At 35.6% G+C, this 27,767-nt stretch overlaps 2 protein-coding genes, 1 long non-coding RNA gene and 1 other non-coding gene across 4 annotated transcripts; all 4 read left to right on the plus strand.

The window, feature by feature from the left end:
* Positions 1–6,626: 6,626 nt before the first annotated feature.
* LOC116107551 lies at positions 6,627–6,732 on the plus strand. Its single transcript, XR_004124482.1, has one exon. It is a non-coding gene; the product is annotated as a small nucleolar RNA R71 (small nucleolar RNA).
* A 6,957-nt stretch (positions 6,733–13,689) lies between these two features.
* Positions 13,690–14,796, plus strand: LOC116107542. The gene is made up of 4 exons (XR_004124478.1): positions 13,690–14,157; positions 14,229–14,320; positions 14,423–14,543; positions 14,625–14,796. It is a non-coding gene; the product is annotated as an uncharacterized LOC116107542 (long non-coding RNA).
* Positions 14,797–16,212: 1,416 nt separating this feature from the next.
* LOC116107502 (nascent polypeptide-associated complex subunit beta-like) lies at positions 16,213–18,470 on the plus strand. The gene is made up of 6 exons (XM_031393769.1): positions 16,213–16,340; positions 17,062–17,129; positions 17,604–17,752; positions 17,850–17,906; positions 18,138–18,176; positions 18,276–18,470. Exons 2-6 carry the CDS (start codon positions 17,062–17,064, stop codon positions 18,446–18,448), a joined length of 486 nt encoding a protein of 161 aa, XP_031249629.1. The 5' UTR covers positions 16,213–16,340; the 3' UTR covers positions 18,449–18,470.
* A 4,409-nt stretch (positions 18,471–22,879) lies between these two features.
* LOC116107444 (zinc finger BED domain-containing protein RICESLEEPER 1-like) lies at positions 22,880–25,011 on the plus strand. Its single transcript, XM_031393719.1, has 3 exons — positions 22,880–23,821; positions 23,942–24,889; positions 25,003–25,011. The coding sequence occupies exons 1-3, from the start codon at positions 22,880–22,882 to the stop codon at positions 25,009–25,011; spliced, it is 1,899 nt and encodes a 632-aa protein (XP_031249579.1).
* Positions 25,012–27,767: the final 2,756 nt, after the last annotated feature.

Raw genomic sequence — 27,767 nt, forward strand, 5'->3', positions numbered from 1 at the left:
GCAAAATAAAAACAAAAACAAAATTAAAATGCATCAAAGAATTGGAAAAAAAAATTGCAAAAAATTTAGCAAATAAAAATAAAATAATTGTACAAGAGAAAGAAAAAAATATAGTTCTAATTTAATGTCGTTAGCTTGACTTTCTCCGCTCCATTAAAAAAAAAAACTGGACAAACGCGGTGTTTGATCGAACCGTCCTCCAACATAGTGCTTCAAATGGTATCCATTAACTTTAAATGTCTCACTTGTCTTTCCATGGCGGATCTCAATTGCGCCAAAAGGTGTTACTTGAATTACCTCATATGGACCTATTCATCTTGACTTCAGCTTTCCCAGGAAAAGACGAAGATGACTATTATAAAGAAGAACTTGTTGTCCCAACTTGAAATCCTTTTTTACAATGTGCTTGTCATGCCATTTCTTTGTCTTCTCCTTGTACAAACTAGCACTCTCGTATGCCCAATGACAAAATTCATCTAGCTCACTCACTTGCAAAAGACTTTTAGCACCTACACTTTGCACATCAAAATTCAAAAATTTAGTAGCCCAATAAGCTTTGTGCTCTAACTCTACCGACAGTTGACATGCTTTTCCAAATACTAACCCATAAGGTAATGTAACTATAGGTGTTTTAAAGGATGTCATGTATGCCCACAAAGCATCTTCTAACTCTGTCACCCAATCTTTTCTAGAGGCACTAACAATCTTTTCTAAAATGCATTTTAGCAATCTATTAGAGACCTCTACTTGACCACTGGTTTGGGCATGGTAGGGAGTGGCTATCTTGTGTGTGACTCCATATTTCTTTAAGCGTGCATTAAATTGGTGGTTACAAAAAAGCTTCCCACTATCACTAATGATTGCCCTAAGAGTTTCATATCTAGTGAAAACATTCCGCTTAAGGAATCGGAGTACTATTCTAGAATCATAGTTTTGGTGGCAATTGCCTTCATCCATTTAGAAACGTAATCTACTGCCACAAGTATAAAAGTGCTCTCATACTATGATGGAAACGGTCCCATGAAATCAATACCCCAAATATAAAAAATTTCACATACCAATATATTATTTAAAGGCATCTCATCTTTCTTAGAAATATTACTCGTTCTTTGGCAACAATCACAAGAGGATACATACCTTTGAGCATCTTGAAACAAAGTGGGTCAATGACAACCTAATCATAAGACTTTTGTCATGTGCGATTTGCCATGAAATGCCCTCCAGTTTCTTTATCATGACAATGACTCAAAATATCTCCAATCTCTTCTTCTGGCACACATTTTCTAACAACTTGATCTGCACATAGTTTGTACAAGTAAGGGTCTTCCCACAAATAATATTTGACTTTAGTCAAAAATTTCTTCTTTTGCTGGAATATAAAATGCTTTGGGATCTAGCCTCCTACAAGAAAATTAGCCAAATTAGCTAACCATGGAGATTTAGAAAAGGAAGAGTTAAGAGATAGAGTCTACTCATCAGGAAATTCTGAAGTAATATCTCCCTCTTCAAGGATTGAATTATCTAGTCGGGATAAATGATCAGCAACTTAATTTTTTGTCCCCTTTCGATCTTTAATCTCTAAATTAAACTTTGAAGTAGAAGGACCCATCTAATAAGGTGTGGTTTGTCATCCTTCTTAACAAAGAGATGTCATAGAGCTGAGTGATCTGTGTAGACTATGGATTTCGTGCCTATGAGGCATGATCTAAACTTCTCAAATGCGAAAACCATTGATACAAATTCCTTCTCGGTTGTTGTGTAGTTCAGTTGTGGACCATTTAAGGTATGACTGGCATAGAATATGATCTGAAACATTTTGTCTTTCCTTTTACCCAAGGCGACGCCAATGGCATAGTCACTCATATCACACATACTTTCAAATGGGCTATTCCAATCCGGTGCGACCACTATTGGTGCTATCACTAGCTTCTCCTTTAGCAAATTAAAGGCCTGCAAACATTCAGAATCAAAGTTAAATTTTACATCCTTGGCAAAAAGATTAGATAAAGGTTTTGCAATTTTTGAGAAATCTTTAATGGATCTTCTATAAAATCTGGCATGGCCAAGGAAACTTTTGACTATTTAAACTATCACTGGATGAGATAATTTTTCAATCACTTCCACTTTTGCTTTATCAACCTCAATCCCTCACTCAGAGATCATGTGTCCAAGCATGATACCTTCTTGTACCATAAAATGGCACTTCTCCTAATTCAGCACAAGATTTGATTCCTCACAACACTGTAAAACTAATGAAAGATTATGCAAACAAGATTCAAAGGTTAGTCCATACAACGTAAAATCATTCATGAAAATTTCCACAAATATTTCACTCATGTCAGAGAAAACCGCCATCATGCAGCGTTGGAAAGCAGCCGGTGCATTACATAAACCAAATGGCATACATCGATAAGCAAACATGCCATAAGGACAAGTAAATGTTGTTTTCTCTTGCTCCTCTGAAGCAATAGGAATTTGATAATAACCAAAGTAACCATCAAGAAAATAATAAAATTTATTACCCACTAATTTCTCTAACATCTTATCAATAAATGGTAATGGGAAATGGTCTTTCCTGGTGGCAGAATTTAATTTTCTATAGTCTATACACACAAACCATCTAGTTACCATCCTAGTGGGATAAGCTCATTATCTTCATTTCTTCACTATAGTCATTCCCCCTTTCTTAGGCACTACTTGCACGGGACTAACCCAATTACTATAAAAGATAGGATAAATAATACCTGCATCAAGTAGTTTTACTGCTTCCTTTCTTACCACTTATTGCATGGTAGGATTTAATCTCCTTTGTGGTTATATTGTTGGCCTGAAATTTTCTTCCATGAGGATCTTATGCATGTAGATAGAAGGGCTTATTCCCTTGATATCAGCAATTGTCCATCCTATAGCCTTCTTGTGCTTCCTCAGAATGTCTAGCAGTGACTTCTTGTTAGGAAACGATCATACATGGCAGCGGAAACAAAAATTATTTAAACATTATAGATCGTTCCTTTGAACCAAGATCAGGGCACAAATTTACAGTTTATACAACATATTAAATCTGCAATAAAGCAGTTCAAGGTTAAGAAACCATACCCACGTTTGGAGGCTCCTCCAATTTGTCCCAGAATGGGTTTTGCTGCCGACCCAAGTGTAGGATCAAACCAATGTAGTCCACACGAAGACAACCTAAAGGAACTAAAGAGGTATTTGCTAGATCCTCTTTAGCCTTTAAGAACCAAGATGAAAAATCAAATGAAATATTTTCTTCAAGCAAAAGAAATTTGGCGTGAGAGAGAGAAGAAAAAGCGCTTGAATATTTTGCTTTCAATGAATGAATGAACTAACTTAAACAATTCACAAAGTGTTGCACTTATATACTACACACTTTGCCCTATTCCATCATGGAATGGGCTTGGGCTCCAACCCAAACACCCCTTGTATCCAATCAGCCCCTTTAAGATATTTTAATTTTAATTATTATTGTTATTTCAATTAAATCCAATTAATATATATATATATATATTTCATATATTAACATTTAACAATAACAATAATTTATTTAAATATATGCGAACACATATTTAAATATAATTTCACTTATTTAATTTAATTAACAAATTAAATAAAGGCTACGACCTCAACAAACTTAATTGCACTGTGAAATTACCAAAAGACCCTTTCCCCTAAAAAGACGAAAATGCCCTTCTTACAAACTGGTTCTTAACTTATCTTCTATGTGTGTGACCCGTAGGCTCCTTATCATACCGGTAGTGTGCAGTATCGCGATTAACACCAATTAATCGTCTCACTACACACAGACTAAGATTGGCCTCTAGCAAGGCATCATGGCCACCTGATAGATTCGGATTCAGCGAAATAGCTACCTGTCAATGGTATGGTTACCGTACAATCTAATCCTTTCATCAAGTGTTATCTCGATGAGACCGAGGCATAGAAATAGTGTCAACCTCAGTTACTCTTGATATGTATGTATTCAGTTACTAGACCAATGACCTGAATAATAATCTGGATAGAGCAACAACTCAATCCCACTGTGGCCACAATTTTAGTGTCACTGCCATTTACTAAATTGCGTTGTGAGATAACTTCTCCCGTACCCGGGAGTGATGAATCCTCTGTATATCAACCATAGTGTTGATACAATTCTTGATGTAGCCAATCACCACCGTATTGACAGCTCTGAATAGAACTACGTTAGGCTAGTGTCAAACTACACCAATCGGTGGACAAGGCGCTCTGGTGATCTCAAATCTAAGGATCACATGTACCACCATTCGTTAGAGGATTTGTTCCATAGAAACTAGGGTTACCATCTATATAGAATCCTCTGGTGGGTCAGTCCAGTGAACTTGGCTACAGCAAGCACCCATGTGCTGCACCAGGTTATCACCAAACAACCTTGACAAGTGAGATCAGTCACTGTCTTTCAACAGAGTTGTTCAACACTATGATAGTCTTACCATATTGTCTGTGCCCTTACTTCATAACAATACTGGGGCTATATACGTTTCTAGAATGGCCACCATATGTGCTCATAGGGTTCTCACTATCAAGATTTGAAACATTTGATACCCTCGTCACGGTTCTACCATTCTAAGGACATATATCAATACATACAATGATGATTTACGTGATATAGAATAAAATGCCTTTTATTGATCAATGAACATTATTACAAAGAGTCAATTCTACAATACTTGATTGGCTCTAGGGCATCTACTCTAACATTCTCCTCCAAATCTGTCAAAGATGCAAAAATAATCACAGGGTAAGCATCTTTATCTAGAAAAACATATTTCAAATGTGAAGGAAGAGGTTTAAGTTCAAGTTTATGAGCCTCATTAGGAGTTTATGCAAATCCTTCTTACCTCCATATTACTATTAGTCAGAGATTCCTTCTCTGACACTTCAAATTTTTCTCTCAAGCACGAGTCTTCATCTTCTATTGTGCTCGACTCCATTAGAAATCTCTCCAAAGAATCCTTTTGCAGAACTTCTTCTTTGTGATCACCTACAATCTCACCAAAATTGTCAAAGTGAGAACAAGATTCAATATAAAATGCAGCAGGACTTTTCATCGCTTTATGGACATCAAACACTATTACCTCATCTTTTAGTCTCAAGATTGATTTTCCTCGTTGCACATCTATCAGAACACGAGTTGTTGCAAAAAATGGACATCCCAAAATTAGAGGCACCTCACGGTCCTCCTCCATATCAAGAACTATGAAGTCCACCAGAAAGATAAACTTGTCGACCTTTAACAAAATGTCTTCAACAATGCCTTTAGGTCGCTTGATTGATCTATCAGCAAGCAGGAGTGACATGTTTGTTTCTTTCACTTCTCCAAGTCCTAGCTTCCTAAAAATTGATAAAGGCATTAAATTAATACTAGCACCTAAATCACACAATGCTTTATCAAAGAATGAATCTCCTAATGCACAAGGTATAGTAAAACCCCCTGGATCTCTTAGTTTAGGAGGTAATTTATTTTGTAGTATGGCACTGCATTCTTCAGTGAGCATAACTGTCCCATGCTCCTCGATCTTTTGTTTGTTAGAAAGGATGTCTTTTAAGAACTTCACATAGCTAGGCATCTATACTAAGGCTTCAGCAAATGGAATATATATCTAAAAACTTTGAAATTGTTGATCCAGTTTATCATTTCTAACTCTATCGGGATAAAGAAATTCAGATACATCTTTTTCAGCAACAACAAAGTCATAATTTGATGTACCTTTTCCTTTATCTCTTGCAATTTCCTTTACCTTAGTCTCTATCTCTTTTTCTGAATTCACGTTCTTTTCTTCAATAGAGACTAGTAACTTAGCTTCACTTTCCACCCTCTTTTGTGATTCTTCTTCACCAATCACCTTTCCATCCCTCAAGGTTATGGCCTTGCATTACTCCTTTGGGTTCTTTTCTGTGTCACTCTGTAAATGCCCTCGCTGTCTACCCAAAATGATATTGGTCAACTGGCCAATTTAAGCCTCTAAATTCTTGATGGAAGCCTCCTAATTCTGAATTCTTGTCTCTGTAGTACTTAGGAACTTCGCCATCATCTCCTTTAAATTTGATTTCTTCTCTTGAGATTGGAAACCTAACGGTGGAGGATTCACTTGATTGTTGTTACTCCAAGAGAAATTTGGGTGATTCCTCCACCCTGGATTATATGTTTCACTGTATGGATTGTTATTAGGCCTGCAAAAATTTGAAACATTGTTAGCTTGATTAGACATAGAATTAAGAGCAAACATGTTACCTGACTGACACTCATGGTTAGGGTGATCTTCACCACAAAAATCACACACAAAAGCAACTATAGCAAGTTTTTGCATTTGAAGTCCATCAATCTTCTTATTCAACATTTGCATTTGTGTTGCCAAAGCTGTGATAGCATCTATGTTATGAACACTTGACGTTCTTATCACAGGCTACCTCTCTTGTAGCCATTGATAGGAATTTGAAGCCATTTCCTCCAATAATTCATAAGCTTGGTCTGGTGTCTTCTTACCTAAAGTACCACCCGTAACAACATTAATCATATTCTGAACTTCACTATTAAGACCATTATAAAACGCTGGACTTGCAGCCAAACCAATAATTCATGGTGGGGGCATCTCTAAAGCATGTCCTTGAACCTTTCCCATGCTTTGTATAATGACTTTGCATCCACCTGCACAAACATAGTAATATCATTACACAACTATTTAGTCTATGTAGGAGGAAAATACCTACTTAGGAATTTTTGTGTCATCTGTTACTAGGTTGCAATCGAGCCTGCTGATAATGAGGTCAACCAATTCTTAGCTTGTAAAACCCCTCCCCAGTCAGGTACCCTCTAAATATCCCTCAATGAGAATCTAGAGAATTCATGTCTGAGGAACGAGCTGTATTTAGAAAACTTGTGCAAGAATAATAATAATGTCTGAAACATTACTGTAAGATGTACCGCAGGATCAAAATTTGTCCCTTCAAAGATAAAAATAAACACGTAGCCTAAAATAAAGTGGGTTGAACGACAGTTTGATAATGAACACGTAGCTTGATAGTTATGATGGAGTTAGAGCCCTAGGATTCTTTGTAGATAGTTAGATTTAGATTTACTTTAATGTTGTTTATGTGTTTTTCTTTATTTCATTCTTGTTACTTTTATTAAGGCATAGTTTCTAGGATCGCAAGAGCATCTCCAGTCTCTGTGGAATCGACCCTTACTCGTGCACTATGCTACGATTGTGACTCGTGCACTTGCGAAGGATTAAACTTTATATCTATCAAGGGGGCCAGTTAAATTTTTGTTGGACAAAAACCTGTAAAAAGGATTACTGGACACTCAAAGCTGCTAAGTGGCAGAAAGTGTTAAGAAACGATCAAGTCATGGCAGCGGAAAACAAAAATTATTTACAACATGGATTGTTCCTTCGAACCAAGATCAGGGCACAAATTTACAGTTTATACATTATATTAAAATCTGCAGAAAAATCAGTTTAGAGTTAAGAAATCATATGCACGTTTGGAGGCTCCTCCAACTTGTCTCTGAATGGATTTCGCTACCGACCCAAGGTAGGATTGAACTGTTAGAGTAGATGCCCTAGAGCCAATCAATTATTGTAGAATTGACTCTTTGTAATAATGCTCATTAATCAATAATAAAAGGCATTTTATCCTATATCGCGTAAATCATGATTATTGCAATATGTATTGATATATGTCCTTAGAATGGTAGAACTGTGACGAGAGTATCAAGTGTTTCAAATCTTGATAGTGAGAACCCTATGAGCACATATGGTGGCCATTCTAGAAACGTCCGTAGCCCAGTATTATTCTAAAGTAAGGGCACAGATAATACGGTAAGGCTATTATAGTGTTGAATGACCTTGTCGAAAGGCAGTGACTGATCTCACTTGTTAAGGTTGTTTGGTGACAACCTGGTGCAACACATGGGTGCTTGTTGTAGGCGGATACACCGCAGCAAGTTCACTGGACTGACCCACCAGAGGATTCCATATGGATGGTAACCCCAGTGTCTATGGAACAAATCCTCTAACGAATGGTGGTGCATTATCTTTAGACTTAAGATCACCATAGCGCCTTGTGCACCGATTGGTACAGTTTGACACTAGCCTAATGCAGTTCTATTCAGAGTTTTCAATACGGTGGTGATTGGCTGCATCGAGGAGTGTATCAAGACTATGGTGGATTGACAGAGGATTCATCACTCCCGGTACGGGAGAAGTTATCTCAAGGCGTAATTCAGTATATGCATGACACTAAAACTGTGGCCACAGTGGGATTGAGTTTTTGCTTTATCCATTATAATACGGGTCATGATCCAGAAACTTAATATATAATATCGAGAGTAACTGGGGTTGACACTATTTCTATGCCTTCATCTCGTCGAGATAACGTATGATGAAAGGATCAATTGTGCGGTAACCATTCGTTGATAGGTAGCTCTTTGCTAATCCGAATCTATCGGTGGCCATGATGCCTTGCTAGGGGCCAATCTTGTCTGTGCATAAGTGAGACGATTAATTGGTGTTAACGCGATACTAACACTACCGGTATGATGAGGGTCTATGGGTCCCACATATGAAGATAATTTAAGAGCCAAGAAGAAAGAAAGGCGTTTTCGTCTTTTTGGGCGAAAGGGTATTTTGGTAATTTCACGGTGCAATTAAATTTGCTGAGGTCGTAACCTTTATTTAATTTGTAGAAAAATTAAATAAGTGAAATTCCGTTTAAAATTTGTTCGCATATATTTAAATAAATTATCATATATATATATATATATATATATATTATTATATATATATATATATATATATATATATATTAAATATATATATAATTGATTTAATTGAAATAATGATGAAATAAATAAAATATCTAATTTGGGAGTGTTTGGCAACATGGGGTGTTTGGGTTGGAGCCCAAGCCCATCCCATGTGGGAATAGGGTATGAGGTTTTACTATAAAAGAAAAATGTTCATTTGTAAAACCTTAACCTTTTAGCTCATTTGTGATTGTAAAACCAAAAACACAGCAGCCCCATTTTTACTCTCACTCTCACGCCATTTTCACCTTTTGATTGAAAAATCAAATACTTCTTTCTTCTTGATTTCTTAAGGCCAAGGAGGATCTAGCAAATCCCTCATTGGTTCTTGGTGGTTGTCTTCGTGTGGACTTCTTGGTTCGATCCTATACTTGGATCGGTAGCAAACACGTTCAGAGACAATATTGGTAGAGCCTCCAACGTGGGTATGAATCTAAACTTTAGATTTATTTTATTTTCTGTAGATTCTTGATATTATACATAAACTGTAAAATTTGTGCCTTGATTTTGGGCTTTAAGGAACGATCTACGGATGTATAAAATTTTTGTTTTCCGTTGTGCAACTGGGTCGTTTCCTAACATGAACCAATGTAGTCTATACGAAAATAACCCCAAGGAACTAAAGAGGGATTTGCTAGATCCTCTTTAGCCTTAAGAACCAAGAACAAAATCAAAAGATATTTGATTCAACCCAAAGAGACAAACTGGCGTAGGAAGAAGAAAAGGGGGCTGGAATTTTAAGCTTAATGATTGAAAGAATTAATTTTTTAAATTCACAAAGTGTTGCACTTATATAGTGCATACTTTGCCCTATTCCATTATGGAATGGACTTGGGCACCAACCCAAACGCCCCTTGTATCCAAACAGCCCCATTTAGATATTTTAATTTTAATTATCAGTATCTCAGTTAAATTCAATTAATATATATAATATTAACATTTAACAATAATGATAATTTATTTAAATATATACGAACACATATTTAAACGTAATCTCACTTGTTTAATTTTAATATCAAATTAAATAAAGGCTACGACCTCAGCAAATTTAATTGCACTGTGAAATTATCAAAATACCCTTTCCCCGAAAAAGACGAAAATGTCGTTCTTATAAACTGGTTCTTAAATTATCTTCTATGTGTGTGACCCGTAGGCTCCTTATCATACTGGTAGTGTGTAGTATCGCGATTAACACCAATTAATCGTCTCACTACACACAGACCAAGATTGGCCCCTAGCAAGGCATCATGGCCACTCGATAGATTCGGATTCAGTGAAGTAGCTACCTGTCAACGATATGGTTACCATACAATCCAATCCTTTTAACGAGACCAAGGCATAGAAATAATGTCAACCTCAGTTACTCTCGATATGTATGTATTCAGTTACTGGACCAATGACCGGAATTATAAACTGGATAGAGCAACAACTCAATCCCACTGTGTCCATAGTTTTAGTGTCATTGTCATTTACTGAATTGCGCCATGAGATAACTTCCCCCATACCCGGGAGTGATGAATCCTCTGTCGATCCACCATAGTCTTGATACACTCCTTGATGCAGCCAATCACTACCGTATTGACAGCTCTAAATAGAACTGCATTGGGCTAGTGTCAAACTGCACCAATCGGTGCACAAGGCGCTCCGGTGATCTCAAGTCTAAGGATCACATGCACCACCATTCGTTAGAGGATTTTTTCCATAGACACTGGGGTTACCATCCATATGGAATCCTCTGGTGGGTCAGTCCAGTGAACTTGCCTACAGCAAGCACCCATATGTTGCACTAGGTTGTCACCAAACAATCTTGACAAGTGAGATCAGTCACTACCTTTCGACAGGGTCGTTCAACACTATGATAGCCTTACCATATTATTTGTGCCCTTACTTCAGAATAATACTAGGGCTACGGACGTTTCTAGAATGGCCACCATATGTGCTCATAGGGTTCTCACTATTAAGATTTGAAACATGATACCCTCATCACGGTTCTACCATTCTAAGGACATATATCAATATATTCAATGATGATTTACATGATATAGAATAAAATATCTTTTATTGATCAATGAACATTATGACAAAGAGCCAATTCTACAGTAATTGATTCGCTCTAGGACACCTACTCTAACAGAAAGCAAGAATACTAGTAAAAAATATTTGATAGATGCGAATGCAACTATAATTTTTGGTGCAAGAAAGTTTCATTGAAGTGGTAGTAGTCTCTAATAAATTGTACATGATTCTATCAAACGACTATTCAATTGTTGAATCTCAAATGAACTTGTATTGGATACATAAATTTTGAATTTACTGCAAGTGAAGGAGAGTTCCATAGCTAATGCTATATTATCTTAAAATGAAATCAAAAGCAATTTAAACCATTCACAAATCACAGCCTTTCAACTCCTTTTGTCTCAACATGTTTCTTTTCATTTTTCTGAAGAAAAACAATTGACCCCCTTGATTTAAACAACCAGGTTGCAGGCCCTCAACTTTCACAAGTAAATTCCTCAGAAGTCAAAGTCTTTTAGACTGATTGCTTTTTGCTTCATAAAAGGATTGACTCCTATTTATCTATTCACACTATTTATCAGTCATTCACCAAAGTTAAAAGGGTCTGTTTGGTTCGAGGTCATATAAGAATACAGGGATAACCTTCATTTAATTTTTAAAATTTCCTTATCTGGTTTGCAAGCAATAAAATATTACGGATATCATTTATTGCAAATAGTGTTTACTGTTGGCTAAACAGAGGGTAATCAGATACCCTCTCCAGGAGCTGTTATTAAAGGATTACCAAGTAATATTTTTATACCTATTTTGCCTTTAATTAAATACAATTTTGGGCACAATTGCCCTCAAATGTATACTAACTAACTATTAGCCTAGGCCCCCTACTTTGAGAATTTAGCTAAAACACCCTATCTACAAAAAAGTTTAAAGGTTAACAAAATACCCCCAACCACCCAGGACCATCGCCGACCGCCGACAGACAATTGTCGTAATGGCGCACAACCAGCGGGATCTGGTCGGTCGTGCGCTAATAAGGTCATTTCCAACCATGGATATGTGATCCATGGCCAGAAACGACCAGATCTGGTCGGAAACAACCTTACCGACGCACGATCGGTTAGATCCCGTCGGTCGTGCGCCATTACAGTGATTGCCAATGGTGGTGGTTGGTTGTCGGCAGTGGCTTAGAGTGGGTGGAGGTGACTTTGCTATAAATTAAAGTTTTGTATGGTTCGACTGTTTTAGCAAAATTTCAAATGTAGTGGTTAAAAGAAATAATTCAAAGAATAACGATAAAAATAATATTATATTAATATTTAAAAATGACGAAAAGTTTAAAAATCTATTTAATATATCCACTCATTTATCCTTCTAATCAAATATATTAATATAACCTAGTCACCAATATATTGAACCAACTAAACACACCCAAAGGATTATATTAAAAGGAGAATGTATTAATTTAAAGGAAAATGATAGAGTTACCGAAAAATATACACCGAATTTGTGCACCGAATGACGTGATAAAACCCTGACCGTTGATTAATATTAACTGATAATAAATCAACGGTTAGGATTTAGTCACGTCATTCGGTGCACAAATTCGGTACACACCCGTTGATAATCGTGGAATTACTCTAATTTAAAAGCCGAAGATTACCCTCCATTCCACATAGAGTGAGAAAGTGGCAATGGAGGAGTGTGTATTGGAGCTTCCATTAGCGAAGCAGCAGGAAAATTCGATCTAGAAACAGCAGGAAAATTCGATCTCGAAACAGCAGTCTGCAGCCATGGCTGTTCATGTTATCTCCCAGTCATTGGGACCCACTCACAGAGTCCCTCACTCGTCCTCTCCATCTCACTGTCCACTCAAACTCTCCTCCTCCGTCAATCACAGTCACCATTTCTCAACCCCGCCAAGACCCGCATTCTCTCCGAATCAAACTCCACAAAACCCCATCTGGCTCGCTCTCTAAGCACCAGCAAGATGCGTTGGTGCGTCAAGTTGCGAGAATGCTGCGCTTGTCGGAGAGTGATGAGAGGAATGTGAAAGAGTTCAAAAGGGTTGCTTCAGAAGTAGGTGAAGGCTGTGATTTTGTGAAGGATTTCAGTGGAAGAGTGTTTAGGTCTCCTACTTTGTTTAAAGATATGGTCAAGTGCATGCTCCTTTGCAATTGCCAGTTAGTTTCTATGCTCTGTTTCGAGGATTGTTTTTTGCTTATATAATGTTTGATAAAATGCTTCAGCCAGTTAAAGTTGCTTTGAATTTTATTTTATGTGCTATAGGCATTGCAACTATGCTTGCAAATTGTTCTGAATGTTTCTAATCGTGAATTTTTTTTTTTTTTTACGTTTTGTGATGGAGTATAAAAGCGTTGAAGCTTAGATTTTTGGTTAGAGTAGATGTTGAGAGCTTACAGAAACAAAATGTTGACAATATTAGCGTGTTTTGTGCAGAGAAAAATGAAAATTTACAACTTACGGAGTTAAAGATTATCTTTTTTGTGCTCTTAGACTACATGTTGGTATTCTTCTTGATTTTTAACAAAAAGTTGGTAAACTATATATTTAAATTTTAACAGGTGGCCGAGGACTTTGAGCATGGCTAGGGTACTTTGTGAGCTTCAGTTTGAGTTGCAGCATTGTTCATTCAGTAGCTCGGTTGCTGAAGTTAAGCAGGAGGATTACATTCCGAAGACACCAGCAGGAAAAGATTTGAAGAGGAGGAGGAAATTGTCGAAAGTTTCCACCTCATTAACTAACAAATTTGAGAGGTTAAAGCAAACTTGGAATAAGATTTGGATTCGAAACTGAATTGTGTTAGAAAATCAGAAGAGAATTTGAACCCAAGCTTTCCTCAGGATGACATTGAAGATGATTCATGTGCAGCGCATGAGCTGTCTACAAGTGATTTGTGTTTAGTGTCTGATCTTTAGTCTAAAGGGAAAGAAACATATGCTAGTGATAGGATTGGTAATTTTCCGAGTCTAGGAGAACTAGCAAATATTGATGAAAGTTTTCTGGCAAAGCGCTGCAATCTTGGCTACAGAGCAGGTCGTATAATAAAACTTGTCCTGGCTATTGTTGAAGGCAGGATTCAGTTAGAACAACTTGAAGAAATTTGCAGTAGTGAAGCAAGTTTAGCCAGCTATGATAAGCTGACTAAACAGTTGAGCAAGATTGATGGATTTGGTCCATTTACATGTGCCAATGTGCTTGTATGCATGGGAATTTACCATGTGATTCCATCAGATTCCTAAACAATCAGGCATTTAAAGCAGGTAATGTTTTGTTTCTCCTTTATGCATTGTGTGAAATTTTGTTTGGTATATCTGACAGTTTGCTAATGCAGGTCCATAAAAGAAATTGTACCATTAAAACAGTTCAAAATGACGTTAAAATGAACTATGGAAAGTATGCACCATTTCAGTTCTTGGCATACTGGTACAACATCTGAAATTCAGCTATTCTTTGATTTGCTCCTTTGATTCTCTGATTTGACCAAACCTGTCAATAGTATTCTCACTTGATCTTTTATGTGATTAGGTCAGAAGTATGGCACTTCTACGAGGGAAGGTTTGGGAAGCTAAGTGAAATGCCTTACTCCAGTTACAAACTTATAACAGCCAGTAATATGAGAACCTAAAAAACCAGAAAGTTAAGAGGGGTAAGACGTCCAGATCAACAGTGGCTTGATATCAACTACAATGGCAAAACCACGCTAAAAGATTGCTATTTATTTCTGCAGCTTCTATATATCTTTTGATGTGGAAACCATTCAGGCTTCAGCTATGGACTCCGGACTCTGCAGGCTGCAGGATGTGCTCAATTTCTTTGACTACCTCGCACATAGAGCTGTTGGTTCCCAGTTCCTGTACACACATCATTGCCAGTGTCCAAACTGATGGCAGGGATCAAGAATCTTTGATATATCGCAGTCATCAACTCTCTTAACATGTAGATTCCGAGTTCTATCGGATTTCATCAAATGCAAAGCTATAATCATCAATGTCTATTGTTAATTATCGAGTGGTGAAATATTTTGGATTCGAGTAGCGCTAATCATCAAATGCAAACTTTGTCAGCTTATCAAGTTTGATAGTTTGTCTTCTTGACATGATTATAGAAAAAAGTTGGTTTTTTAGGATTTGTTAACAATCTAAGTAAAATCGTATGATCGGACTCTGTAGTTTGCTTCCACAAAGTATGTCCAAAAATTAAACACCTTAATTGAATTATTAACACCTAATTAATAATTACAGTACTATTTGCTTAAGTTTTTAGGGTCTTTTTTATTAAGTTTAATACATTAACTAAATCCACAACATTATTAACCCCTAATTATAGCATTCTTTGCTTTAGACTAGACCTTGTTCAATTGGCAACGTTATCAATTGGGATGGGCATAAAACCTCGCCCAACAGGGACCTGCCCCGAACGGGGTAGGGTTTCTCCGAATCATTCTGGATTTGGGCCGGGATCGGGCTCAAAATCAGTCCCGAATTTCAAGAATGGGTCGGGGTCGGGATAGGTCTTGCCTCGCCCCGCCCCGGCTCGACCTCATTTTATCCCCGCCCCGAAATCCCTAGCCCGACCCATATATATATATATATATATATATATATAAAATATGTTAATGCTATGAAATAAAAGTTATACATTATACATTATACATTATATATGGTATATAAATATAATGTATATAACATATATATGTGTAATATGTACATATTATAATATATTATCAATTTAGTATGATGGTCTTTATGTTTAATGTGTACATTATAGATTTAATTTCTTTTTGAATAGTATATTATAATTTGGAAAAAATAGCAATAAGGATATAAAAAGACACAAAATTACAAAACCGCCAAACGGGGAATTCGGGAAATCCCCGTTTGGAGAACGGGCTTTATTCAGCGATTCTCCGCATGGACTACGGGTCGGGATGAGGGAATCCCTTTGAGCTTTTGGGTTAGGGCCAGAGACAGGGCACCCCGGCCCCACCCCGGCCTATGCCCATCCCTAATTATCAACTAGTTTTTACTATTAGATTCTTGGTCAGTCGGATTACTATTGAATCCAACGGTGGAGATTTGTGCCCTGGTACGTTACTGGCCTTATCAACTCCGGTAAGGTTTATGTTTTTTAATCGCCTCGTCCTGGAAAAAAGAAGTTAAAGAGCCGGATCGATTTGATCTATACCCAACTAAAATCGAACGGCAGAGGATGAGTTCACAGTTCAATAAAGCCAGCCAAACGCCATTAAGATTACGCCACGTGGATAACCTCACGACGAATCTTGACCGTCGGATTATAACTCATGTACAAGTACTCTGAGAAAGCTTTTTTATATCGAAGCAAAGCTAAACCAAAACCTTAAGCGCCGCCTGCGAACAAAAGAAGCCAAGTTCTCTCTGTTCTTCTCTTATCTTCTCCTTCCCCACTCAAAACCCTAGCCAAGGTAGTCCTAAAACACGTCTTTTTCTCTGTTCCCTTCTGGGTCTTCTTGTTTTTTCTCCTATATTCTAAAGACTATTTCTCTCTTATTCATTTATTCTTCGTTCTTGACTTTTTTTATGCTTTTTTGATTTTTGGTTTATGGGTTTGCTTTGTTATTCGTTTGTTATATTGTTAAGTTGTTTTCTATTGGATCCCTTTTGTAATTGTTGTTAATATATTTGCTTGTTTGAGCTAGGGTTTTTTTGGTTATTTTGTGGGATTAATTATGCGGGTTTGAGTTGAAATATATAGTAATGTTTTTGCACCATTGTGGATAACGAGTATTGCTCCTCTGCTTCAACTGCGCCCTTATTGTTACTCCTGGAACTGTTGTTAATTTGTTTTGGGATTAGGTTTTTTTAATTCAGCTGAAATCATTTATTGGTACTCTGTTTTGGCTCATATTTTGATATCTCGATATGTGCATGCTTATATGAATTTCATTTTTTGTTCCGTTCAGCTTACACTGATTATGTTTTGTCTTGTAGTGTTTATTGTGTGAACTTAAAACTCTTGCAATTATATTTAGGCCGCGTTTGGTTCTTGACACCTCGATTTTGTGGAGTTTTTAGCATCCTTTGCCTTTTGTTTTTCTATAGAGTCTTGATGTTTTGTTTTAGGTTTGCGTTGGCTGATTTTATCAATATATTTCGTTCTGATTGTTTTCTATCATGTTTATGCAGATGAATGTTGAGAGGCTAATGAAGATGGCTGGTGCAGTTCGCACCGGTGGAAAGGGTAGCATGAGAAGGTGTGGAAGTTTACCTTGCATTGAATTAATTGTGTGGTGTTAGTGTAACAATTTGTTTTCAATTAGGTTGATAACTAGATTATTGTTGTATTTTTTTGTTTGCTTTTGGGCCTTCATGATTGTTTTTATGCATCTTGTCCTCAAGTATCCAGTTTCAGTTTCTAGCCAAAAAACTTAATGTTTGAAATAAGGTTCTTTATTTATGATAAACTTAGTGTTTTGGGTAGTATAATTAAGAAATGTCCATGAGTGGATATGCTAACATGAGGCAGAAGAAACCAATACTTTGTGTAGTGCTTTATTTCCTTTGTAAAGATTCTGCACCTTTTGTTGCCTGTGGTCAGTGTGTGTGTTTAACTGTGTACTGATGAATTAGTTTTGCTTTCATTTGGAGAAGTGTTAGTTTCGTCATTAAGGTTGGGTTGTACTTGAAGTAAACTCTTTTTCTTTCTTAACATACTCTTTCACCCACAGAAAGAAGAAAGCTGTCCACAAGACAACCACCACTGATGACAAAAGACTTCAGAGCACCTTGAAGAGAATAGGAGTGAATGCTATTCCTGCAATTGAGGAAGTTAACATTTTCAAGGATGACGTAGTTATTCAGTTCATAAACCCCAAAGGTAAAGCCTATGTAAACACAAGTTATAAGCCTTTTATCTGTTAAATAAATTATAATCCTCTTTTTCAGACTTAATAACTTTTTTTCCCTATATTCAGTTCAAGCTTCCATTGCTGCCAATACATGGGTTGTTAGTGGCTCTCCGCAAACCAAGAGTAAGCTTATCTTTCATTTTTTATTTGGAAGAAAATCTATAATATATAAAACTGTGTCTACTTACTAAGAATTTGGTTCTGTCACAAAGTTATTTTGTATTTTTTTGGTTAATGTCTTTGAGCTATCCATAAAATATTGATTATCCTGGGTATTCTGTATTTGGGTTTTTGTTAAATTCTGATAAGTGTAATGTCATGAGAATTAACTTGTGGTTTTTTTCCATTTAACAGAGTTGCAGGATATTCTCCCAGGAATTATTAACCAATTGGGTATGTATTTTGTGTTGTTTTTTTCTCCTGAACAATTGATCAGTCAGTTAATTTGTGACTGGTGGCTGAACAACATTTTTGCTTTCAAATCATTTTCAGGACCAGATAACTTGGACAACTTGAGGAAGCTGGCAGAGCAGTTCCAGAAGCAATCGCCTGCTGCCGGTGCTGGTGCTGTCAACAATCACGAGGAAGATGATGATGAGGTCCCAGAGCTTGTGGCCGGTGAGACCTTTGAAGCTGCCGCAGAGGAGAAAACTGCTGCCTCTTAAGAGTTTTTTTTGTTTTTGTTTTTGTTTTTTTTTTTTGGTTTTTTTAAGACGGACTTTGGGTTATTCTATATATTTTCTATGTTTTTTCTTTTTTTTGGTGTTTCGAGTTTTAAGTTTTAACTTTGTGATGTTTAATCAGATGCTTCTTGTGACACTGGGTATTGTCCAATTTAATGTTTTGGTCCAAAGAAACTTCACTCTTTCTGGGAGTTGCTATTTTTGTTTGAACCTAGCAACAAGGTTACCCTAATTTACCAGGTTTAGCTTGAAGCCATTGCATGAGTAGAATTATTTTTGTAATAAACTTAAAATAAATCTACTCTATTCCCTCTTAAACTCTTAATCACTATTAGGGGTGCAGTCGAACCGAGTAGCTCGTGAGCTACTTGGGATCGACTCATGACGAACTCAGGCTCGATTCGTCGAAAATTGAGTAGTTTACGAGTTCGAGCTCATCTTTAAGCTCATGAAAAATGTCAAGCTTTTTGGGTTTGATTCGAACTACTCGCGAACTTTTGAAAAACTCAAGACGTCATTCGAGTAGGAGAGCTTGTGAGATCGATCAATTTGTTTTAGCTCGCGTATTCAGATTTGCCTTAAAATCTGAAACAAAGATATTCAGTTGTAAAATCCTTAAAACAAAGACCTTCTCCCTTCAATTGTATTTCACCTCTGTCAAATAACACTGTAAGATCTGAGACGCCATCGTTGTTCAGCCTTCATCCAACCTTCATTCAGCTACTACTGACCAGCGACCAGCCTTCAACTACTACTGTCCGTCGTCGTCTTCCCTTCTTCACTTCTATTACCCTGTTTGAGTTACAACTTCAAGGTGCAGCACGTATCAAAAGGTAGAAAACTTCCGTTACCATGAAATGATTAATGGTTGGTTACTATTGTGAATGATATGTTTGTTTCATTATTTATTGACTAGTAGACACAAGCAGTTCATGTGATTGAGATCATAACATTCACCTTTATAAAGTCATCGAAATTACACCTCCTCCCAAGAGCATTGGCGTTCGTTGCTTCCCTTCTGTAACTTCTCTCTAATCCATTTTTATGATTTATTTATGATTTACATGTGATTTTTAAATTCATCAAACACCTCTTAAAATCGACTGAATTTTGTTTGAAACTTTTCCCTTCGAATTAATTTATATAAAATCGACTGAATTTTGTTTGAAACTTTTCCCTTCGAATTAATNACACAATCACACAAAAACAAACACAAACACAAGGCTACAGGCTTCTACTGAAATATAACAATTACAGGAGAAAGAGGGTGTACTCACAGAGTCACAGATGGGAAACGAGATAAATCTGGCCGAAGTCTGGAGATCGCTAATTTCCCAAGGAGTCCGGAATCGAGTAGCAGAAGAGGGGGAATTCAGCGGCGCTGCGGCGGCAGACAGGAAATCAGGAATTTAGGTTTCAAGGTTTGGGCATTTGGCTGTTTGGATTTTGGATTTTGGAATTGGGTGTGCGCAATTTGTGGGTCCAATGGGTTTATATAGGCAAAGCTGTAAATATTTGAACATTTTCAGGGCAGTTTGTTAACAATTCAGATTTATTAATATCTTTTTTTTTTTAAATTATATAATAAATTTCTAAATAAAACCTAAAAGGAATTAATGGTTAGGGGCAAAAAAAAAAAAAAATATATATATATATATATAGTGCTGATTTATATAACATTTTATGTCAATTGTCATCTTTATATTATTTTATTATCTATATAAAATCGTAGCAATAATTTTTTTTTTTTTTAAAAGAAAGATATATTGTTCTAGTTAAACAAAAAGTACGACCAAACATAATTCATAAGAGATATTGTCATTTTTATGAGTTAGAGACACCATTTATTTGAGTAAAAATATTTGATCAAATATTTAAGGCAATATGAATGGTGATTTTAATAGACGTATTTGCATGTCTATATATAATCTATTTCAACAAAGTAAACATGTAATCAATTACTTTTAATATTAAAAAAATTAAATCTGCTCGGGGCAGGGCGGGTAAAACGCTCATCTTTACCGCTACTTTTATATTTTGGGAAAAAATATAGTCTTTCTCCTATTTGAAAGTATAAATTTGATTTTTAATTGAAATAGCAACAATGGACTTGACCTAATTAAATAATAATAAGGTCCATGGGTTTAAGCTAATTAAATAATAATAAGATCCACCATAACTAAGATTAAACAAATTATCATATTAATTAATCTTATAATTAGTAATGTATATAAATTATTTACATTTAAAAGATAAATTACATAAATTGTGATGAAGAAAATTAAATTCTACATATTTAAGAAAAATAATTTGAATAATATTTACATAGTGCGATTGTTACACAAACTATCTATAGTCTCATGTGATTCAATAAGTTCAATTTTTTATAAACAAACTTATATTGTGAATTAAATTGATACCTTGAGAACAGTTTATTAAATCACAAGGAGACGAGAGCCACTTAAATCCTATCATTGCTAAGCTCTGTAATGAATTCTTTTATTTCTTGTTCATAGACTGAACTTGCAAATTGATCTCCAACTTATTGATTACTGAGTTGAAACGTGTAGCAAGTGAGTACATGGAGTGGGCTGAGCATCAGACGCTCAAACGGATAGCAATATTTTGTTTTCATGAGTTCATATATCTATTTTTTTTTTAATCAATGTGTGGTTATAATAAGTTATTAAGTAGTTGAAGAAACATTTGTATAGGTTCATAAGAAAATTGAAGCGTTATATTCATAATAAAAGTCGACCAGAAGGTTCTATTGCAGAAGGGTATATTGTGGAAGAAAGTCTAATATTTTGCTCGAGATATTTAAATTGTATTGAAACTAAGTTTGATAAGTTGGGAAAAATTCTTTTAAGTTAGCTATTGGTTGAAGGTTCCAATTTATGATTGAGCTTAGCGGTGTGATTAACACTATGTTTGACAATAACTATTTAATTCATAAGTAAAAAAAGTATAATTACTCAGGGGATAAATTAGAATATCTATAGCTGCATACTATAAGGATTATAGCAAATTAATTTTCACATTCTTTATTTGCTACAAATTAAAATAATTTATAGCTAATACACACATACTAGCTATATATTTAAACTAGTAGCTAATAAGGATACTAAAATATTGTTACTACCATGAAAATAAAATTTGTATAGCTAGATACATTAATTAGCTACAAATTTAAATATTTTATAGCTAATGCACAAAAAATAGCTATATAGTTAAACTCGTAGCTAATAATGATACCATATGCCATGTACATAAAATGTTTATAGCTAAATACATTAATTAGTTACAAATTTCAATATTTTATAGCTAATGCACAAATAATAGCTATAGAGTTAAACTCGTAGCTAATAATGATACTATATGCTATGTAAATGAAATGTTTATAGCTAAATACATTAATTAGCTACAATGTTTTACTGTAGCTAATGCATTATAGCTAAATGACTAGTTATTGCCGCAATTTTAATAAGTTAAAGCAAAAGATGAATATTAGCTTCGAGGGAGAAAATCTTATCACTAAAATTATTTTAATTAGCTATAAATATTGACTTTTGTAGCTGTAAATATGTATTTGCTACATTTTTCCTTCTTGTAGCTAATTTTCGTAGCTATATGTGTATATTGTTGTAGTGCTTGTTTAAGTTGATTACAAATTTCTTTGTTTTCCTCTCTCTTTAGTTACGAATTATTCTGGGTTTATGTTGACTTTGCTGCGTATTTGGAAATTGGAAGATGGATGATATGAGTTGCATTAATTTTTGGAAGTTTGCAGAGAAGTTGTTATTTGTTTGATGAAATGCCTCTAAGAGAAGAGTTATTGCCAATATCACATGTTTGTTCAGCTGTTGCCTAAAATAAAATTGTTTTTGCTGTCAAGTTACAGAACAAATCACCTAATATTGTTTCAGTATTATTACTTTCATAATAGATTTGGGAAATGAGTAATGTATGTGCATGAGGTTAGTGTTGATAAAATATATGGAGCTACTTGTTGTGTTTGAGAACTAAATCCTCTGTTTATGAAGAAATCTGGTTATGACTGAAAATAAAAATCTCATATAAATGTCTCAGTGCAAAGCTGCAAAGGCCAGTGGTGAATGGTGATAGACTGTCTGGGATCATAATGACTTGTCTGAAAGAATTAAATAAACATAAATGGTCACACGTATCATAGATGTTAGTCAAAATGCTGCAATTTGACTACATATTATTAGCCTGTACTCTTATTTCACACACAAAGACATGAGAAAATTTTACGGAACAAGCTAAAACAATGTGCTGAATTAGTAACCATGTTATTCTATTCATCTATTGTATTAAAAGTTAACAAGTCAAAGTTAATTGATTTCGCATTTTGACTACATATTCTCTTTGCAGAGGGATTTGTTTATTCCAATGGAGCATCTGTCATTCATCCCCAATCCAACATACCCTTCCACTTCACAAATGCAACCAGAAGAAGATATCTTTGAAACCTGGTCTGATGACGATGCGACACCCACAGGCACACTCGGTGATGGTGTTGATACTTCTACCCCTAGTACTGAGGAGGAACAAGTTAATCCTTTTCAGAGGAAAAAACGACCAAAGACATCATCGGTTTGGAATGAATTTAAAGAGGTAGTTCTATCAGATGGTTCTACAAAGGGAGAGTGTATTCATTGTAAGGCAAAGCTTGCAATAACGGAGACCAAGATCACAATTCAGTTTGCAAGACATTTGAAATCATGTTTGAAGCGAATAGGTAGTCAGATGCAAACACAGTTGTTTTTTCGGCCACCCAGTTCAACGGATGATATCTCAATGCGATCTGCACTTGCATTTTCAGATGCCAAGTTTGATATGAATTTGATGCGGGAACTAGCTGCAAACTGGGTGCTCATGCATGAGCATTCATTTACAGTTGTGGAGGAGGAGGGTTTTAACATGATGCAAAAATGTGGTATGCCACTATGGGAGAATATAACGCGTACTGCTTTGAAACAACATTATATGACTGTATATGAGATACAAAAGAAGAAGTTGGTTAATCAGAAGCTTGAGTACATGGTTGTCACTGGACATGTTATTGATAATGATTGGAAGTTGCAGAAGCGTGTGCTCAATTTTGTTCATATACCGGCTCCTCGACCTGGTGTTGAGATTGCTGCTACTATTCATAAGTGTTTAATTGAATGGGGAATTGAGAACAAGGTGTTCAGTATCTCAGTTGACAATGCTTCAAGTAATGACGCGACAATCAAGATTTTGAAGTACAATTTGGGAAGAAACAAGAAGCTACTGTGTGGTGGGAAGTTGTTTCATGTGCGGTGCGCGGCACACATATTGAATCTCATGGTTTAGGATGGGCTTTCCCAGATTAAGCCCATCATTCAAGACATACGTGACTGTATTTTGTATGTCAAGCAATTAGAGACTAGAGCAATTATGTTTGTAGAGATTGTTCAAATGTTGCAGTTACCCAAACGGAAACTCATACTTGATTGCAAAACGAGGTGGAATTCTACTTATCAGATGTTGAAACTTGCAATTGATTACAGAGATGTGTTTCCAATGTTAGTTCAGTTGGATAATAACTTTACCTTTGCCCTAAAAGATGAAGATTGGGAAAATCTAAAGAAAGTGTGTGAGATTTTGGAAGCATTCAACTCGGCAACTAATGTCATATCGGGGAGTGAGTACCCCACTTCTAACTTATTTTTGCAAGAAATTGTTGACATAAAAGAGTTGCTAGATGAAAAGTGTTCTGATGATGATGATTTCATTCGGTCAATGGTGGGAAAGATGAAAGAAAAGTTTGACAAGTACTGGGGGGAATGCAATTTCGTAATGGCAATTGCAGCTGTATTGGTTCCGAGGATGAAAATGAGGATGTTGGAATTTGCCTACCCACAAATGTATCCTAATGAAGAAGCACAAGCCAAAATGGATGAAGTGCAAGATGCCTTGTATGAGCTTTATGAGGAATATGCAGCGAAAACTCAATCTGCCAATAGTGAACCACCTGTGCAAATCAGTCAAGTTCAACGAGACAATGTACAACGCCCTAAACATTCTAGTTCACGGTTCTGTCAATTTGTTAGGACAACTGAAACGATGCAACATGAGAAATCTGAGTTAGATCGTTATCTAGAGGAGAAATGTTTGTCATGGGACGAGGATAATACCTCATTTGATGCGTTACAGTGGTGGAAGGTAAATCAAACGAACTATCGCATTCTATCTAAGATGGCTCGTGAAATACTTGCTATTCCAAACATCACGGTTGCTTCAAAGGCAACTTTCAGTGCGGGGAGTCGAGTTATTAACACTTATCGATCATCGTTGTCTCTCGATACCTTGCAAATGCTACTCTGTGGTGGTGATTGGTGTCGCAATCTCTATGGATTCAAGAAAAGTTACAAAGTAAGTTTCATACNATACATCCCTAAACACAGCCCCTTGGTTCGCCCTTATCGGGCTACCCATAGGTGAGAAACTAGGGCATTTAATGAAAGCTTTGACTATTTATAATGTAGTACAACTAAGAAAACTAACAATTGGAATCAAATTCATATATATATATATCGACAGCTGGTCTTTATAACAACCTTATATATATATAGTCATTAATTATTTGATTAATTTGTTTTGAAGCTATTAAACTAACTTATACTAGTTTAGTTGAATTTAATACTAACAATGTGAAGATTACAGATGGGGTTTCTAGAACGAAAATGACTTGGCCCTAATTAACAAAGGAAACAATTAATTAACATAACAACATTACAATTCCAGAGAATATTGAAAGTGATCTGCATTATACTAATACGATAAATTAAATTGTATTCAAAATATGAACCTCTAGCAGCCAGGGCTGAACGTTTAAAATTGATGTAAAGTTTTTAAGTTCATGATTAAACTATATTGTTTGATTAATTCGTTCAAATCAAACGTGGTTTATATATATATATCACATTTGGAGTCGACCAGACCCGGTATTTCTTTCCAATCAGATATAACTTGTCCCGGAAGATATCTCTACAATATTCTAACTATTCTGGAGAAATTAAAGGAAGAAGAACAAAAGTTCATTGTCAACTTGACAGACATCATTCACCAACCGGACTAACTGATCAAATTTATTTGATTAATTAATGTCCACTGGATGGTAGCTGTTCCTCATACAAACTCAACAGTCCATTTCTTAAACAGATATTAACTCTGCTTATTAATAATTTACCAGTTACAGAGGAGATTACATAATCACTGATTCCTCCGATTTGGTAAAATCATTTTGGACCGCTGAGGAGCTTTCATGTGGGTTACTTCAATACATTCTAAAGATAATCTTCTTTAAGTCTCTACACCTTTTAACGATCTAGGGCAAGAAAGAAGAATGGATGGGCAAAGGTCTCAAAGTTCAAGCAGTTTACCCACCTGCTGAAGTTTTTATATTCTTCCACTCGGCCACCAAACTATTTCTGTTTGGGTTCTTCTGGTGCAAATCAATTGTGGCCATCAGCTTCAGGTCTTTACGTGACACATGGCTTGCATGCTTAATTGCCATTTGTATATGCTTTTAGAATGACGTGTCTCATCCTCATCAATATATACTCAAAACCACAGAGAATTTCAGCCACCATTAATTCTCTCCATCTTTACTTGAGTAGAGATTAGACTCCTTTCTCTGTAAAAACGTTTCCCATTCAACACGAGAAGACCATGTTGTAAAGCACTGAAGCACTAGTTTTGTTTGCTGAGAGTCAAATCTAATAGTTGTTATAAAATTCGTTTAAAAAATCATTTAAATCATATAAAAAAAATGTATTCAAAATGATAGGTTTTAGAATACAATTGTTGACCAGGAAATTAAAAATATTCAAAGAAATTAGGTCTAACTTATAATACACTTCATAATTAATTCCGTAACAAAATCTTTCTATATCAACTGTTGATTTCAAGTCATACAGTAAAAATTTGTTTGATAAATGAGGTTATAAAGGGCCAGGCAATCCTATCAACATGACAGATATCGAAGAACGAAAATAAAGACGTTCACGCATGGCAAAATAATATGACCCTAGCACATTTATATCGTGATGACTGTAGATATGCTTTTAAGTTTTAAAGGAGGATTTCGAGCATTTGATTCATTTCATTAAATTTTATTGAAAACTCCATTGACACATAAGGGAGCAACTGCAACAACCAACGCCTCATTTAAGCACTAGAATCGACAGAATTCCCTTTCATTTTCCTAAGGATTCACAGACAGATTAAATCCAACTAGATCTGATGTTCAATATAAGTGTCATTAAAAGAAGTGTTACTGATTGATGGACAGGTCAATTTGTCACTTCATATAGGCTAGCCAGGGAACATTACCCCTTCATTTAATCAGGGTATATTAATATAGATTAACGCCCATAATTATCAGAAATGAATATATTTTCATTTTCTTGAATTAGATTTGGAACAGTGAGATTGGTTTCTGATGAATAGTTAGGCTTCTAGAAGATGTTTTACGTATAAAGACCAGAGTTGCTATCCATGGGTCCGCCACCAAAGCTAAAGTCAATCACCCACCAACTCTTGTATCTGAATCACACTTGAAATGGGGTTTGTCTTTCATTAATGCCGCTGACAATTTCCTCCGCATGCAATCAGTTTTTGTTTTCTAGTATTTGTCCATTGGCCTCTCTAAAATGCAGTGGCTTTGATAATTACATTAGTCATTCCTTTCTTCTTGTAACTTTCCTCCAATAACACTATTATATATTCCCAATTTTTATATATATATATCTGGACCCATATACGTCCGAATAATGTGAGTTTTGATTTATAATTACCACTTATACATTAATATATTAAACTCGTTTTAAATGACTATTATTTTAAGAATTTTAGACTAATCTGGTTTATGGTATAGGCATATAGCAGCCTTAGAGATGTTCTGAAGTCGTTGGAATACAATATATTATATGTTTTTGTATATCTAGAATATTATATTATGGAACCCACTTGAATCATCAGCTTTCGGAGGGCATCTACTACAGTAAAATCTGAATAATACTTGGAAATTGGAATCGAATTGTGTAACACGTTCAGAAATTAGAACAAGTTAATTATATTCAAAAAGTAGGGGCCCTGAAGACAATATATACAAGAAAATGAGACATGCATGCCTCTTCACTATATTGAACTTTGAACGTCTAGCTAAAAAACATGAGAAGGACTTTGAGTCCTAGACGAAAAAAACTTTTATCGTTCAGTGGAAAATATATTTTTTTTGTTTGATCTT

The sequence above is a fragment of the Pistacia vera genome, unplaced genomic scaffold (genome assembly GCF_008641045.1).
Source record: "Pistacia vera cultivar Batoury unplaced genomic scaffold, PisVer_v2 Contig539, whole genome shotgun sequence".
Lineage (NCBI taxonomy): Eukaryota > Viridiplantae > Streptophyta > Magnoliopsida > Sapindales > Anacardiaceae > Pistacia > Pistacia vera.

Excerpts from the sequence above, each read along its gene's own strand:
- LOC116107502 (XM_031393769.1), top strand. The coding sequence starts at position 17,062 with ATGAATGTTGAGAGGCTAATGAAGATGGCTGGTGCAGTTCGCACCGGT. Across the intron at positions 17,753-17,849 it reads TCAGTTCATAAACCCCAAAG|TTCAAGCTTCCATTGCTGCC; the intron begins GTAAAGCCTATG and ends CCCTATATTCAG. Across the intron at positions 17,907-18,137 it reads TGGCTCTCCGCAAACCAAGA|AGTTGCAGGATATTCTCCCA; the intron begins GTAAGCTTATCT and ends TCCATTTAACAG.
- LOC116107444 (XM_031393719.1), top strand. The coding sequence starts at position 22,880 with ATGGAGCATCTGTCATTCATCCCCAATCCAACATACCCTTCCACTTCA. Across the intron at positions 23,822-23,941 it reads CACACATATTGAATCTCATG|TTACCCAAACGGAAACTCAT; the intron begins GTTTAGGATGGG and ends CAAATGTTGCAG.